The 15,519-nt window shown below is 43.5% G+C and overlaps 1 protein-coding gene across 8 annotated transcripts in view; it reads right to left on the bottom strand.

Moving 5' to 3' along the window:
- The window catches only part of SLC25A26 (solute carrier family 25 member 26), a 94,913-nt gene that overhangs the window by 9,866 nt on the left and 69,528 nt on the right, over positions 1–15,519 (bottom strand). For 3 of the 8 annotated variants that reach the window (XM_064453524.1, XM_064453518.1, XM_064453516.1), the window contains one exon: positions 10,414–10,483. The exons of 2 other annotated variants lie outside the window; for them this stretch is intronic. In XM_064453524.1, coding sequence (XP_064309594.1) covers positions 10,414–10,483 — 70 coding nt within the window. Of the gene's footprint in view, positions 1–672; positions 747–2,190; positions 2,256–10,413; positions 10,484–15,519 lie in introns of all 8 variants that reach the window. 3 more of the 8 variants (XM_064453520.1, XM_064453517.1, XM_064453523.1) reach the window with 2 other exon arrangements.

The following is a 15,519-nucleotide window of genomic DNA, read 5'->3' on the forward strand; positions in this document are numbered from 1 at the left end:
ACAAGAGACTCAAAGGACAAGTCAGGCAGCACATGGCTCCCTCCCTTCTGCTTCAGCTGGTCCCTACTGCTGGCACCACACTGGCATCGCGTGCTCCCATCATGCTTCACAGTAAGAACAGCGAGTATAAAGGAACAGAGGGGACCTTGCTGGTGTTTTCAAATCAGTAGGAAATTGCCAGGAGGAGAAAAAGACTGTCCATAAGGGACACGTGGCTCCTATGTTGGCCTTCCCTGATGTCTCAGGAACGGCGATTCACACACCTCAAGATCAATCTGTACTATTTGCTGCCACAAGACGACGTACATGCATGAAGTTTACATGGATACAAAATACAAATGCACACATTCATTAAACACAAAGTCACCAACGCCTCCAAAGCCTAGAGCTAAGCTTAGAGATTGTATGACCGATAAATTCCCAATAACGCCCCGTTTCTGTGCTCTTCTCTGGACATTGCTCACAGGCAGTGCTAAACTGATGACACCAGACCTGCGTGGAGGGACCTTCTTGTTCCTAGCTACCCGAGAGCTGCTCCCTGGCCATGTGTGCAACCATTAAATGTTTTTTTCTGTATGACAGAATTTAAATATAAGCAGACCATCCTGCCCTCTCCTGCTCCCCAACACAGAGAACCAACACATGAAATGTGCTTCTGCAGCATGTCCTTACCCCGACAGGCCTTGTGTCCTCCAGATGCCACCGAGGGCGGCCAGAACATTCCCGCTAGCATTGCTGGAACCAGCCTGCACCACAGAAAGAGAGAGATTGGAAACTGATGGCAGAGAGGTTTAATTATTTACTGAGCTCCCTGTCCCCGGTTAGCGCTACTTTACAGCAATTACAGACATCCTAACGATCTCCTTACCTCAGGCACAGGTAAAAGCTCGTCGTCTCCAGGAGTAAGGCAAAGGGCAGATGGGAAACCGAAGTGCAGAAGAACAAAACGATCGCTCCAAGGTCACAGAGCTGGTTAGTTCACAACTGGGTACCCTGTCCTTTCTGCACTACGCTCAGCTCTACGTCCAGCAGCTGACACCGCAGTAAGAATTTAATAAAAACACATTCTCAGAGCACCAACAAGCAAATTTACTGCTCATTGCAAGAGGATTTACTGGAGATTTACTTAAAAAAACCCATGGAGTAGTGTATTGCATGTGAAAATTGCCTTGAGAGCAGAACAGAGGACAAACAGCAGGTCTACAGACAATTAAATTACATGTGTGATCTAGTTAGTGATGACTAATATAAAGATGCTGTCTGAATGGTCTCAGAATATGCCAAAGTACCCTCATTCCCTTACCAACGCTGACCTGGTTACTCAGCACAGTGGCAGACAGAAATGAAACCCAGTTCTTAGAGTTTTATCACCCACATGATCCAAAGGCAAAGAAGCTGCAGCAGGTACTGCACCCAGCAATGAGATACGCAACGCAGCCACATGGTGAGCGCAGACGTGCATGACTCGGCTGGGGAGGTACACGTCATCGACAAGGAGCATCTTCGTACTGAGGGGCATGAGCAATAGGGTAAAAGCCATCCACAGAAACTCCAGGATGCCTGACCTTTGCCAACACAACAGCTCTTTCAGGGCAGGGAAGGCCGAGAGCTGTTAGCTATGTGGCTGCTTAGCACTGCTCTGGGTTCGGCAAGATCATGACAGGAACACTAGACTTACTAGCGATTTAACTGCTAACTAATCTTACTGATCTTATAAACAATCTTCCTTCTGCTCTGGTTGTCAGATGTAAGCCATCATGACCTCTGCGCCTTAAAATTTTAGGACAGAAAATCCAGTGCCAAGCCCTTCTCAGAAAAGACACACACACTCAAGCCCAACATTATCAAAAAAACAGACGAATAAATCCATGATGGGAAGTTTAACTCTGGGCATCTGACTCTGAGGATTTTTTTCCTAAAGGCACCACACAAGACTCTGGAAGTATAGCACAAGCACAGGCCCTTCTCAGCTCCTTTGAGAAAGGACCAGGGGAGCAATACAAGGAAAGGAACACAACGATTTCATTAGTTCTGCAAGTGGTACCTGCTCACATCTAATCCTGCCTTCGAGGACAAGAGCAGAAATCGTTATTAAAAGTTGCTGGATTTCATTCTGTAATGACCATAACAGCAACTCTGGAACTACCCAAGCCATTCACCTGCATGTCTGCTGGCCTCCTTTGCTCTTACCTTTGCCAACATAATTCTTGTCTTTGCTACATCGAGAGGTGTGGTGACTGCAGCTGCAAATCCACCTGAGCAAATTAAAATACCAAACACAAGTGAGACATTGTTGGTTGCGTATGAATGCCACACTGCCTATAATTCCCATGGCTGTGGTCAACACTACTCCATTATTAATGCCTACAGCATGTTTCCTCATGTCTGAGTCCAGGTACATTTGCTGAAGGTCTGTACATAGAGTGTTTTTTCCTCTGCATTGACTTAAGGAAAACAGCTCTATACTAGTTAACTGTAAATCCAAACATCCCTATTGAGATTACTGTCCTTTTGTTTTGGACTCTGTACATATATGAACATATGACAGTCATAAGGATAATGGATTCCACTTCTGACACCTACGGACCAGTTTGAAAGAAAGAACCTGCTTACTCATTTGCAGAGATTGGAAAATAAGCTTGTCACACTGTGCTTTGCCTTGAGAATTAAAACCTGACGATTCAAATGCTAGAAAGATAGAGAGGAAAGATGTTCTGCATCTGAAACACGTGTGCTCAGGGGCCAGATTATCCACAAGATACAAGCAGACTGAATCTGGACTTCAACTGTTAGACCTGGGAGTCTGTTTCAAGGAAAAAAAACAAGCCAGTGTTTGGGCTGGAGCTCATCTCCAGTGAATTAAATCAGCTCCATTTTGGATAACAACAAAGTGAAGCCGCCCAACAGTCTTTGGAAATTGTCAGAAGCCTGCTGCCACAAGTGCCACCTTCCTCTCTTGGGCATTTCTATTATCTCTAATCGCTCCCAAACTTCACCCTTGGAACTCATTACTTTCACTTGGTGCAGCCCGCTCAGCTGTATATTTCCTTCTTAAAGCCAGAAATCTTCAGCTTATCCATCTCCATGGCTCAAGCACAAACGTGTGTGTCTGTCTCCATATTTCAGCCCTGTGGCTACAGCCTGGCCTCTTGTGCTATCTAGGGACCAGCTTTGCTGCTTTTTCTCCCAGGATCTTATTCCCTTTGCTTTATTTCCCCATCCTAAAATTAACTCTAATCTCTCTCTCCCTCCTCTGTTCACAATATTTCAAGCAAGTAATTCATGCTGAAGAAGAGCCAAACTGAAGGAAACTTTTAAAATGCAGGAGCAGCCCGGCAGTAAGTGAAGAAAGAAAGGGGAAGAAAGGGGGGGAAGACAAGAGAAATGGACTTGTTCTGAAATCTCTTTCTTCCTCCTGTTTTTTTTCCTCTGGAGCTTGTATAAATCCTGTATCTGCTACAGCAGGGAACAAAGTGACTCCAAAGACTGAAGCCTACACACAGTACCCAGGGAATAAGCTAAAAATAATCTATTTTCTGTTCCAAGTTTTATGGAATGTAGAAAAATTGATCTCTCTGTACTTGGGATGAGAGAGGGGAAAAGCATCTCTTCTGAGATCTGTAAAGTAATGAAAAAAATCCATCTTCCCCACTGGCTTGTGTTTTTACCTGCATCTCTCTCTTCCAACCACCTTAGCTTTAACATATTAAACCCCTGCTTTATGTCAGAAAGGAGGTTGGGCCAGCTGGCACCCTACGTTGACTTCTTACAGTTAATTAAGGAATGTCCCATGACAGTTCTGGAGTTGCAGTAAGGCACATGTGCAGTCCCCTGGATCTCAAACAAGAATAGCAGGCAAGCCACGTTAGCGAACAGCCCAAAGCGCCTTGTTTAGGAGCAGCCTCTGCTCACGTAAGGTCAGCCCGTCCGGTTCACTCTGCCGGAAGCTTTCTAGCAGTGATACCTCACTAAAAAGCAGAAAAATGGGCTGTACTCAAGAAGCAAAAGCAGAAACTATGAGCAAGTTAAAATAAATTCCAGCCCATTTTTGGACCTTCTTTAAGGTCAAAAATCTTTTTATTGTGAGCCAGTTTTTGAGTAAGTGACCCAAAGGCTTTGAGAGAACGGTCTGGATAGAAACTTTGGTACTCATCTCAGAGATGTATTTTTAGAACAGTAAAAATAATCTCCATGGAAAATAGTGGCTTTACAAGCCTGAATGTAGAAGCCCTTCCTTTGCCCACAGACCAAGATAAAATTAAACAGTGAACCACATGGCTCTCAGACCTATATCAAGCAAAAAATCTCAATGCACCACTCAGCTAGAGAGTTGACAGGAACACTTTAGTCAGACTAACTTAATTCCCTTAGCATATCCCAGTAATTTTTTTATGCATTTGTTCCTAACAGTTTCTTATTGGCAGAAGCTTCAAACTTGGCTGACGGAGTGATTAGAACAAACAGAATTTATCCTGATATGCTGTTCCTAAACTTATCTGAAAGGTTTAATCAAGGCTGATTGGTCTTCATTTTCTCCCCAGCTAACATCTGGATCTTTCAGATGCTTTTGTTATTAACATTTCAATGTTTCTTTTTCCATCACTGGGAAGTATTAGGTACAGATTTACCAATGAATTTAGAATGACAACAGCAACAATAAAATGCTTCATAAGCACAACAAGCAGCAGGATAGCGGCTAAATTAAATGCAAGTTTGTATATGCTTGACAAAAACACAAGATTAAAGCTAGCATTTGTTCGGAACTGCATTTTATTGAAGGCAGTGAGTCTGACAAAATGAATTTTCCTCCAGCCTTAACCCTAAACGTCCACGGTAATATTAGAGCGACCTCTTCAACGTTAGTACACAGGTATCCAAGAACAGGCTACAGCGCTAGCGAGGTACTGCTCAGTCCCACCTAGTCTAGCTGGGTAAAGGAACTTATTTAACTGTTTCCAATCATCACATTAATAAAACAGATACAAACTAGTACAGCCAAAGTCTACTCATTCAAAATAGGAGGGCTGTGTACTACACTAATACACAGTAAGGCCCAACAGATCTTTAAATCAGTCCCCTAGTCTATTCCTGCTGTCACTGAATTCTCCAAGAGCTGCCACAATAAGGCTGGAGTCCTGCTCAACTAGTCAGCAACCAGGAAAAGAGGGTATCAATGTATCAGGTGGGCAAGAAAGGCCCAGACACATCCAGCCTTACACTCCTAATCATTCCAGCTTCTATGCAGAGCTGACAGAGGAAAAAGGCACCTTTGCAGGAAGTTGGCACCCAGACAGACTCACCAACTCATGCCTGGAGAAGACTCCTTTCTCCCCTGCCTTAGAAAGATCTGGTCATGACTTGGGCTCAGCAAGTAGGCATAAAGATGGATTTTCACATGGGAGAAGGCTCTTGGGTTAATACTTCTCATAGAGTGATAAATTCCTCTACTGGGAAAACAAAACTTCACGCAGTAGTGGAAAATTCATCACCTGTCTCCCAAGAAGTTACAATGGCCACTCTATATTCACACGTCAGCTGAGCAGCTGAATTTCACCATGCTCAGGGTGTTAAACAGAAAATCCCTCTGCTACTCACACTTTCCCAGTGACCAGTTCTTGATGGAAGTGCTAGTGACAGACATCTGCCAAGAATGATTTACCTTTATTTGGCAATAAGAATAAAGAATCTTGAAGACTTAAGATATTCCCCTAGGTTCCTGCTGGCATTTCCTACCCCTTTCAGCTGTCATATGCAAATAAAAATTGAGAAGTATCAGAACAGAGTGAAATACTTCACCTGAGAACAATACATAGCCCTAGGTCCTCATGGTAAGGTGACTGCCTGCAGAACTTGCTGCTGCTGCTGCTATAGGAAAATGTTTCATGGGTTCTTTGACACACTCCTCAAACAACATCCTATGAAGGCTAGAAGACAAGTTCTTCTTCAGACCCTATATATATTTCTTCTGTACCCTTTTAACTTCTCCTCACCCTTTCTAAAGGGTCCAGGGAACCCTTCTGGCCATCACAGGGGCTCCTCATGATTCTGTGTTTCTGCCATCTGGCCAGAGCCCTGGCAATCTCTTTTGCAACACCAGCCCAGTTTGGTGGATCAAGCTCATTTCAACAGATATGAAATTGTGCTTGACTAATGTCCTTGTTCAAATTAGCCCACCTTCAGAAAAGAAAACAATCCAGGTTGAGCTGTATTATTACCTGTCTTCATTACTATTTTCTGTACTGATGTCTGAAGGTTACCCAGGACTGGTTCAGGATCGAATCCCAAATCCAGGTTGAAAACCTGAGTCGCACAGGTCCAACACTAAACCTTATAGCATTGTCTTACACTGACTAATTTCCAGGTTAACAGTCTTTTTCAGAATTCTTCAATCTATCAGTTCTTATTTGAACTTTTACTTTATTGATGTCACATTAAATTTTTTTAAAAGGAAGTTTGTTCTGGTCCTTTATCACTGTGGGAACAACACCTGCCAATGGCAGAGCAAAGTGACCCAGGAACCTCTTTGGCTTTCAGCAGAAAAACCAAGAGGCAAAGCACTGCTCCTCCCACGATGTAACCAGTTCAGGGGTAGAAGCACGGTCCAGGCAGACACTGCAGGGAAATCTTGAGAACTACTCAAAAATTTATTCAGAGCTATAGAGTTAAAGAGGCTTTTAGACACAGTGTGTAATCTTGTCAGAGCTGATTAGATCAAAACAAAAGTGATGGGAAGTCTCCCCTGTTAATGTGCAAAAAGCCCTCGTTAGTGCTTTATTATTCACTAGGCTTGCACCTCCACTCCCGGTGACTGTGTCACCACAGAGCATTAATTATTAATGTAAAGACGCATCTTTTATGGTAGGGAGAAAGAAGGCATCTTTAACAGAGGCAATTTCCAATCGCATTAAATGGACACTCAGGTTCTTCGACAAGCTGGAGCTGCCTCACTGCTCCAGGGCAGCACTTTGCTTTCCCAACAGCCGATGCCCAACGGCAGGATTTCCTCGCCACTGGCCCAATTCCATAGAGAGCATACGAAAACCACCCAGAGGCTCTTCTGGGACAGCCTGCCCTGGTGTGGTGCAGGGCTGGGGGTGCAGTGGTCCAGCCAGGCAGCCTAAGCCTAGAGAAGATTCGAGCATGGGGTGCAACCACAATCATGCCTGGCCTGCCTGCAGCATGGAGACGTGCTTCCCTCCGCTGCCTCCAGCCTGCCAAAGCCTGTGCCCAAATCTGGGCAGGCGTCCAAACAGCTCAGGCACGAGGCAAGGTTTGGTTCAAATGCAACCTCAGGCTTAAAATATCATGTAGATGAACCCTTGGGTTCCTCCCCACCGGCTGCTCAGATATCACCTTCTCTCACTCCCCAACTGCTCCAAACATCTCCTCTACTTAAGACACCAGAGATGATGATAAAGCTAGACAAGGCCTCCAGGGATTAAATTATTAACAGATGAGAGAGAGGATTCCAAATCTCTGATATTTATGCTCATGCCTATTACATTTCTATAAAAAGCCCATGGATAGCATACATACATCTTACGTGTGAGCTCAGCAAGGAAGAGTTGGACCTCTCACTGCACCTTGGCTGAAATCGCTGCCATTTCACAGGCACTGGGGATGGAATTCAATATATTGTTGCTCTTTGTTCTCTCTTCGCCAAATAATCAGTTATGATTTAGCTAGGAACTAACCAACACACAGAGACTCACATATATGTGTGTGTGTGCCATAAGGGAAGCCAAACAGGACTTTTCTTTCAGTTTGTTTCAGCTTATTACCCTGCCCCTCAGGACCTCTAACGTATTTTTAGAAACTATTGAATTCAAGCAAAGAACACAGGAGAAAAGCATGTTTGAGTGATTTCACCATCCCACTACTACCATGGTGGCATTTGACAGCATCTCTGTGTTTAAACGTCGTTTTTTGGATAAACTTCTCCTTTTAAGGTTTTTAACGTAACGATTTTAAATCACTCAGATGCACACAACCATCTGATTTTATTCACAGGGTTCTGGCGAGGTTTTGATTGTTTTGTTTTGGGGTGGAAAGAAAGGGATAGAGAGTTTGGTCTGTTTTTTTCTTCCCTTGTTTGAAGCTATATGTAGGTAGTTAATAAGTTTTAACCATGGAATCCATTCTTCAGAAAGCAGGAAATTATTTTTCCACTGCCCCCATTCAACAAGAAGGCTAAATATTTTCACTGAAACAGAATGGGTGCAGCACTGAATTAGATCAATACAGGGCCTGCCTGTTACATGCCTGTAAAGTGGGGCAATGGAGACAGAAAAGCAAGGTTCTGATCCAGAAAGAGTTGAACCTTGTGAGTTTTGAAGCAGGTCCTCAAAAGAGACATGAAAGAGGAAGGTTAAAATATTGCTGGTGAAAGGGAAGGATTGGGGAAAGAAAGAACAAAGAAGGAGAACCAGGCTGGAGGAAGTGAAGCTGGAAGGATAACCCAGAGAATATATATCATCACCAGTTAAAACATGATCTACAAAATAGCACTCAAGCTCTGGAAAGGTTTATGCTTGGGGAATAGAGCCTATGAAGACAGCCAGGCTGAACTGCCTCATCTACCACCACCATAAGCCTGGAAGTCTCTGTGCTGCTCCACAGAGGACCCGGTGTCTCCTTTGGTGCAAAGCGTTTGGTCTCCCCAGCACCTGCCAAAGGGCACCGAAGCGTCCACGCGCAACCGTGCCTCTGGAAGCTCCTTCTCCAACATTTCTGCTAGAAAGTGAGCGGACACTACTGAACACCCATCAAAGAGTAGCCAGTCCAAGCACAACTGGTCAGAATGAAGACATACAGAGAAGGAAATGGAGGCACTGGGCTAAATTTCCAATTGAGGCACCAAATTGGACTCCAGGAAATTACTCCGCAAGGCCTTGGGTAAATCAGATAACCTTTCCAGTTCTCTGAACGCACCTGAACACAGTTTTTGTATCAATCTGACTGTAAAGAAATCAAACAGAGCTAAATTAATGATCCCCGATCACACCTGCAGACGTACAGATTGCATTTTAAAGCATTTTTAGTCTGACAGCTTGCTTTGTTTCAAAACAGAAATGAACGATCTGTTTCAATTACTCTCATTTTGTATGCACTGATTTGATGAAGCCAGTGTAAAATCCAACAGTACACTGAATTTTAAGCAGAATAAAACTCCCTCCCCATCACATAAGCATAGAAAATACAGCGGGATGACACTACAAGAGATCATCTAAAATATCCGCTCTGCCCCAAAATGGAATCAATTCTAGCTAAACCATTCCCTCACAGCTCACATGCCCAATCTACTAAACCGTGTGCAGTTACAGCCACGCACCCTCCCTCAGTCATGCAGTTACAGCGCCCATCAAAACGAAGCCTCAGTCTCTGCTGGAATTCTGCTGCTATTAATACTTCAATTCCCCTAACAGAGCTTATTTTTTAAAAATCATACACGATGTAATGGCTCTCATTTTGTAAGTCATCAAAGAACAAGCTTTGCTTTTGATAATCTCTATTTCAAGAAATGCTATAATTTCTCTTTAAACAGGATTTATTTTTTCCACATATTCTGTTACTGGTTTGGAATCTCAAAATGTATTTTAGCTCCTCGGGGAAAAGCTCTGGCTATCCATCTCTTCACTACTAATCTGTTTTTTCTATTAAGGCAGTTGAGTTTCTCCTCCCTCAAACTTGTCAGCTATACTGATGAGTCATTAATTGATTTTTTTCCTCTTTTTTTTTTTTCTGTAACAACTACAGTAGGCTAAAATCAAGCAAGAAGCCTACTGAAGAATTCAATTAACTTCTGGCTTGTTTGGTAATAAATAGTGCAGTATTGTATTCTGCCACTCTTTATTCTTCTTCTAGTGTCTGGAGATTGCCCAGATGTTTCGTCCTCTGGGGTTTTTTTTTCTTGCTGCGGAAGGCTTTTGCCTCCGGGCTGTGCAGTGCTAGCCTCTGCTCTCCTGACTCTAGTTAATCTACATGGCTGTCAGAGCTGTCACATGAATGGTGAATCATGGCCTCTCACTGCAATCACTCCAGCCCCTGGGGAAGTGCTCAGAGCAGACAGCTGCACAAACCCCCACCCAGGCAAAGTTTCTCCTGGACGAGGATTTTACAAATCAACTTTGAAATAATCGCAAAGCCTGACTGACAGGCCCCTGGTTTTTAAATAACAGAAATTTGTCAAAAACAAATTGGTTGTCTTTCAAACAGACACCCTGTTTGAGTCTTTTTTTTTTTTTAACTTCTCTTTCCTTTGCTGACTTTCCTATTTCCAGACAACAACTGGATCCGTTTTCTTCTAAACAAACTTGAATTACAAAGGAATGTTGTTCTGCTGTACTTAATAGATTTGCACATTTTTCCCTTTCTTCTTTAGTCTTTCCCAGTATAACATATAATCCTTTGCACCTGCAAAAGCTCCACAGACTGCTGACTGCCAAGAATCCACCACGTGACCCTGCTTCCATGACCAGAGATCCTGTGTTTAAAGAGAAAGGAAAATAAAAAGTTATTAAATGTTTGAATCTATCTGATCCCCATGTGACTTAACTCCGAGGATGGGAACTTAAGTGAAAAGCTATTTTTGTGGCATTTTTCAGTGATGTAATAAGTGATTTTTCCCAAGGAACTTGTGTACTTGAACGAGCAGATGGAGTGAGAAAGATGCCTGGAACTGAGGAGGGCTTGAAACAAATTGCTTTCAGGGATTTCATATGTATGTATTTAAGCCTGTGGCCATGCAACTTTGCAAATATTTTGTGAATTTATTTTCTTTTTGGCAGATAAAACAGTGCAAAGCAAAACACCGAGCAGGGGGGCGGCATGCAAGAAGCAATATCGGTTCAGCCCAGATGTACCAAACACTCCCAGTTAAAACGAACAATCCCCAGCAAAGCAAGACAGAAGTCCCGTTTGCCCCCCCCCTCATTTCTTAAACCAACTGTTCCCCTCACACTCCCAAAAAACCCCCATCGTTAAGAAATTACTCTTATCGCTCCCATTATATCCCAAAGCAGGTGTGTCTCTGTTTTTCACTTGGCGTCATTAGGGACCACACACCCTTATCCTCTCCACTGCTCCCACACACCATGCTCCAATCCATTTAACTCACAGCGTCATTTAAACATGCATGTTTTAAACCACCAAGAAGAACGGTGCCTTCTAAAAAAACACCTATCAAGAACCATGTCAAACAGTTTGATGAGTCAGATCAGTATCAGCAAAGGCCAGTGTGTGCTGGGATGGTTTTTGTTATGCCAGCTACGGTCACTTTGTTCTCTCCTCCTCCATCCCGCTCCGTCACCCCTTTCCCACCTCCTGAAATGCTTAACATTGGAAGTTCTCTGGAGCAGAAGTTTCTGGTTTATGTTGTGAGGACCAGTGCAGAGCAAAAAGGGATGGGATCTATGGTCTGGAGGCCTATCACAAAGAAATCAGTAATCTTATTTTACAGCTGTGGCACTATCTCATTCTTTTTAAAGCCATATTACTTCTATACCATAAAATTTTCTTGAAAGCAACCCAATAGCTGTGCTAGGCTGAGATATTGCTCTCGGGCTCCTGGTCTGCAGTACAGCCGCTTCCCACCAGGGCACGAGAACTCATTTCACTCATTTGCTGACTCTTCATTTAACATGCTGTCCTTAAGACTCACTTCTTCCAACTTGGCTACTGGTTATATTTCAGTTGAATGTTTTAAAAATCAAACTGTTCAAGCAACAATGGCCAGCCACAATGTTGTTTGGTATCCTGCCATGGCTAAATAGCTACAGCTCTGCTGTACGAAAGCACTATAGGGATTTCAGTCTCTCTAATGCTAGCCATTCTTTTCCTGGTGTTTTCAGTGTGGGCTTCTATTCTTCTGTCACCCACAGCAGAAACTGATTTTCATCTTAAAAATAAATAAATAGTGATTCATAATTCTTCACTTAGACTCCTTGGACACAGTTTTCTTGCGAGTCAGTCCTGCTGGATGAAGGACAAATGCCTCCTAAGACAAAGGGTGCTACGCTCCAAAGCATCTAGGTATCGTCAAAGTGTAAATCCCACCTTCAAAACCTATTTCAAAACACTTCAGGTTCTTAAAAAAAATCTCAAACTGAAAGTCAGGGTTTAGAAATTTAACTGCTGGAGTCACTTGATAAAACGAGAATTACTGTATTTTTTAATTAAATATTCTCCAAATCTGGATACATCTACAGCTAAACCCGAGAACTCAGACCAGCAACTTCTGTCAGGCAAAAAGCACTATGGAAGATCTGCTGGAGGACTATGAGGAAAACCAGCACATTAACAGACACACTCATGGCTTTGCCAGAAGCCCAGCCAATTCTCAGTCATGCTGGGATTTTATGATAGTGGCATTGTCCAAAGAAGTAGGAAAAGGTCATTCTTATTTGTTGGCATGGAGCTCTGAAACCTAGTTGCTGATGAAGCCTGGCTTCCCAGTACAGTTCTGCACAAAAAGCCTTTGCCAAGCAAGGCAAATGGTAATGAATTCCCATCCATTATGCCTGCAAATTGACAACAGGTATTTGCAACATTCATTCAATACGGAAAATTGTTTAGAAGGGTGGAGCCAGGAACAGTTCAATTAAATTCGGGAAAAGGAGAACTGAGGCTGGAGAACAGGAAGAAAATTCCCCAACAGTGAGGTCTACTGAACAGTGGAGCCAGCCTCCCCAGGGAGGAGAGGAAAGCCCTCTCCTTTCAGTCATTTAAAAATAGGCTGGAGAAGGCACTCAAGACTGTACTGTGGGTAATAATCCTGTGCTGGCAAGAGCAGGATGAGATGACTTCATGCATTTCTTTCCATCTCCGATTTTGGTGATTCACCCAGAGCTCCAAAACTGAGGATGCAGAAGAGCAAGAGAGAAGCGGGGCGAGAGCACATCATCCCGGAGGAGCAAGTGTCACATTGGCAAGAGGACTGGCAGGACTCTGGTCCAAATTCTTTCTAACCACACTCACGCTGCAGGCTAAGCTGATGTGCTGAAGGTCACACATATTTTCTCTCATAGCCCACAGACCCACTAATTGACAGGGCTTTGTGGTAAGCTGGGCTTGTAAGTTCTTCAAAACCACTCGCCTTTGTGCTACACTGAGCGTGGTTTTAATACTGCTAACACAGGGCAAGGCACAGAAGCTATCAGAGGCTTGTAGATACAGGTAATAACAACATCACTATAAAACCGGGGCCACATTCTTGAAATATTGTGTTTATACACACACCCCCAAAACATCGACTTTGGACAGAATTGCTGGTTATTTGCAGTGATACAGTGCCTAGATCATACTCTGCAGTTCTAAGTGCTGCACAAAATGAGAAGAACCTTCCTTCAGTCACTTCCAGTCAGGGGGATAACAGTGAGAGCTCAGGTCACGCAGAAGACAGGTGTCAGAGGCAGGCTCAGAGCCCAGGGGTCACTGCTCCCTGCCCAGGGCCTCCAAACAGGGCAGAAATGCCTGTGTAACACCTGCAGAAGCCCTGCAATTACACTGCTTTTCCTACACACGCTCTTTCAATATAAAACATAAACCGGGAATAAGCAACACAACTGCAACAACTGGATCAGCCTGGTTTCCCTACCACCACCACCAAATGGCTCCTACCTGCTTACCCTGTGCTCGTCCTGCAGAAGGCAGCAGGAGATAACGACACTTTTCCAGGGCAATACCCATTCCCACTAGTATTCACAGCCTAGGAAAGCAAAATGACAAGGAGTGCATTACATGAAAGCAGGCCGCCATGCCAAGCCTGTGTCATGTGTATTCTATTAAGCTGAGGGCTGAATAGAAGACTTTGTTTTCCACTTCAAAGGACCCCATCCCAATCTCTCGCTCTTCCCTTATGAATAACAAATTGGAAATAAATCTTCTGGCTGAAGCGCATGGAAACTCGTACAGTTGGGGACCTCTGCAGCTTCCCAGCTCAATCACATGCTAATTTTTTTTTGTAAACACTTTTATGTGATATATATGTAAATCGCACTGTGCATTGCCACACCGTGTAAAGCAATACAGTGGGTGTGTCCTCAAGGGATGGGACACGGCGGGAAGCCTGAATGCAGAGTTCCAATTATTCACAGGGATAATGTTCGCAGAGAAGGGTCAAGTTTTATACGTGGGCAGAACCTTACTTTTCTTCCTCACAATCCCATTTCATACAGTCCCATAGGCCTGTGTCCTCTGCCTCTCACCACAAACATTATTCAGCTCTTTTAATACTGAGAATACAAAGACACCCCATTTTGCTGGGCAGAAGGCGCACTGGAAAATCACTCTTAGAATATAACAAAGGCCTTTCGATCTAAAAAACAAGTAAAAAAAAAATTACTACCACCTTTAAATATGGGGGGAAGTACATGGTGCCCACAAACATGGGCTCCTCACATATTGAGGACACCTGGCCTCCAGGTGGCCGATAACCTTTGACTAGTTCACACAACTCCTTACCTGTGCATGCCTGTCACCTTTGCTTTACATCTGTGGTAAAAGTTTGGGGTAGAGATCATCTGTCAGCTTTGCGTTCCCAATGCAGTCGGGTCTTGGTCTATACTCAGGACACCTAAGCTACGGCGATCCTGGGAAAGTGCAATGCTCCCATTTCTCTCAAACCTGATGACCAGACCAACACCCCAAGCACTGCAGGAAGCATCACAGAGAATCAGACAACTCTGCCTTGGCCTTGCTATTCTTCAGGCACTAAGAGGCAAGCAGACCTCATGGCATACACTATACTTGAGGCCTGCAGCTGAATAAATATTACAATACACTCCAATGATAAGCATCTGTAGTATTTCTACATACCCCTCTGTTCAAAGCAGTGTTCAACTTCATGATAACAGAGGGGAGAAAAATCTCTCCGAATTAATCACATGGACTTGTGTGCATGTGCAGTCCTGCAGACTGAGGAAAGAAAAGCAATTTTCACGCTTGCCTTTGCTAGTAGGTATTCTACTTGCAACGTGGCATTCTGCATGGCTGATCCTTACAGATGCATGGCACATTAGCTACAGGAGAAGCAAAAAATTCATAAGCTGATTGCAGTTTCTATACATAAAGTCAAAAAGTATAGAGCCAAATGTCCTCCCCAGTGAATTTTTATGTGCATATGTACGGCATATGTGCAGTACATGTGTATATTATCTTGCAGGAAACATGCAAGACCAAAAATGGGAAAAATTCAACGACCTAAGTTCACTGTTGACATAAACATTGAGACTCCATTCACACTAATGGGGTTGCACTCACTTAGGCCAGTCCCGAATCTGGCCCTAGAATTAAACCCATCCAAATCCTAGATAAATTGAGAGAAAGAGAACAAAAGTTGGCCTACATGCAACAGCATATTTTTCATGTTAAAAGCATTTCATTCCCTTTTTCTCCCTATATAATACTGCATTGATGTCTGTGACCCATTTGGATATAAATCAAAATGGATGTGCTAAAAGCGTGGTTAAAGAATGTGTCTTCCCATGGCAAGGCAGAACACAATATGCCAGCTACACTCAG

Source organism: Phalacrocorax carbo, chromosome 6, assembly GCF_963921805.1.
Source record: "Phalacrocorax carbo chromosome 6, bPhaCar2.1, whole genome shotgun sequence".
Classification (NCBI taxonomy): domain Eukaryota; kingdom Metazoa; phylum Chordata; class Aves; order Suliformes; family Phalacrocoracidae; genus Phalacrocorax; species Phalacrocorax carbo.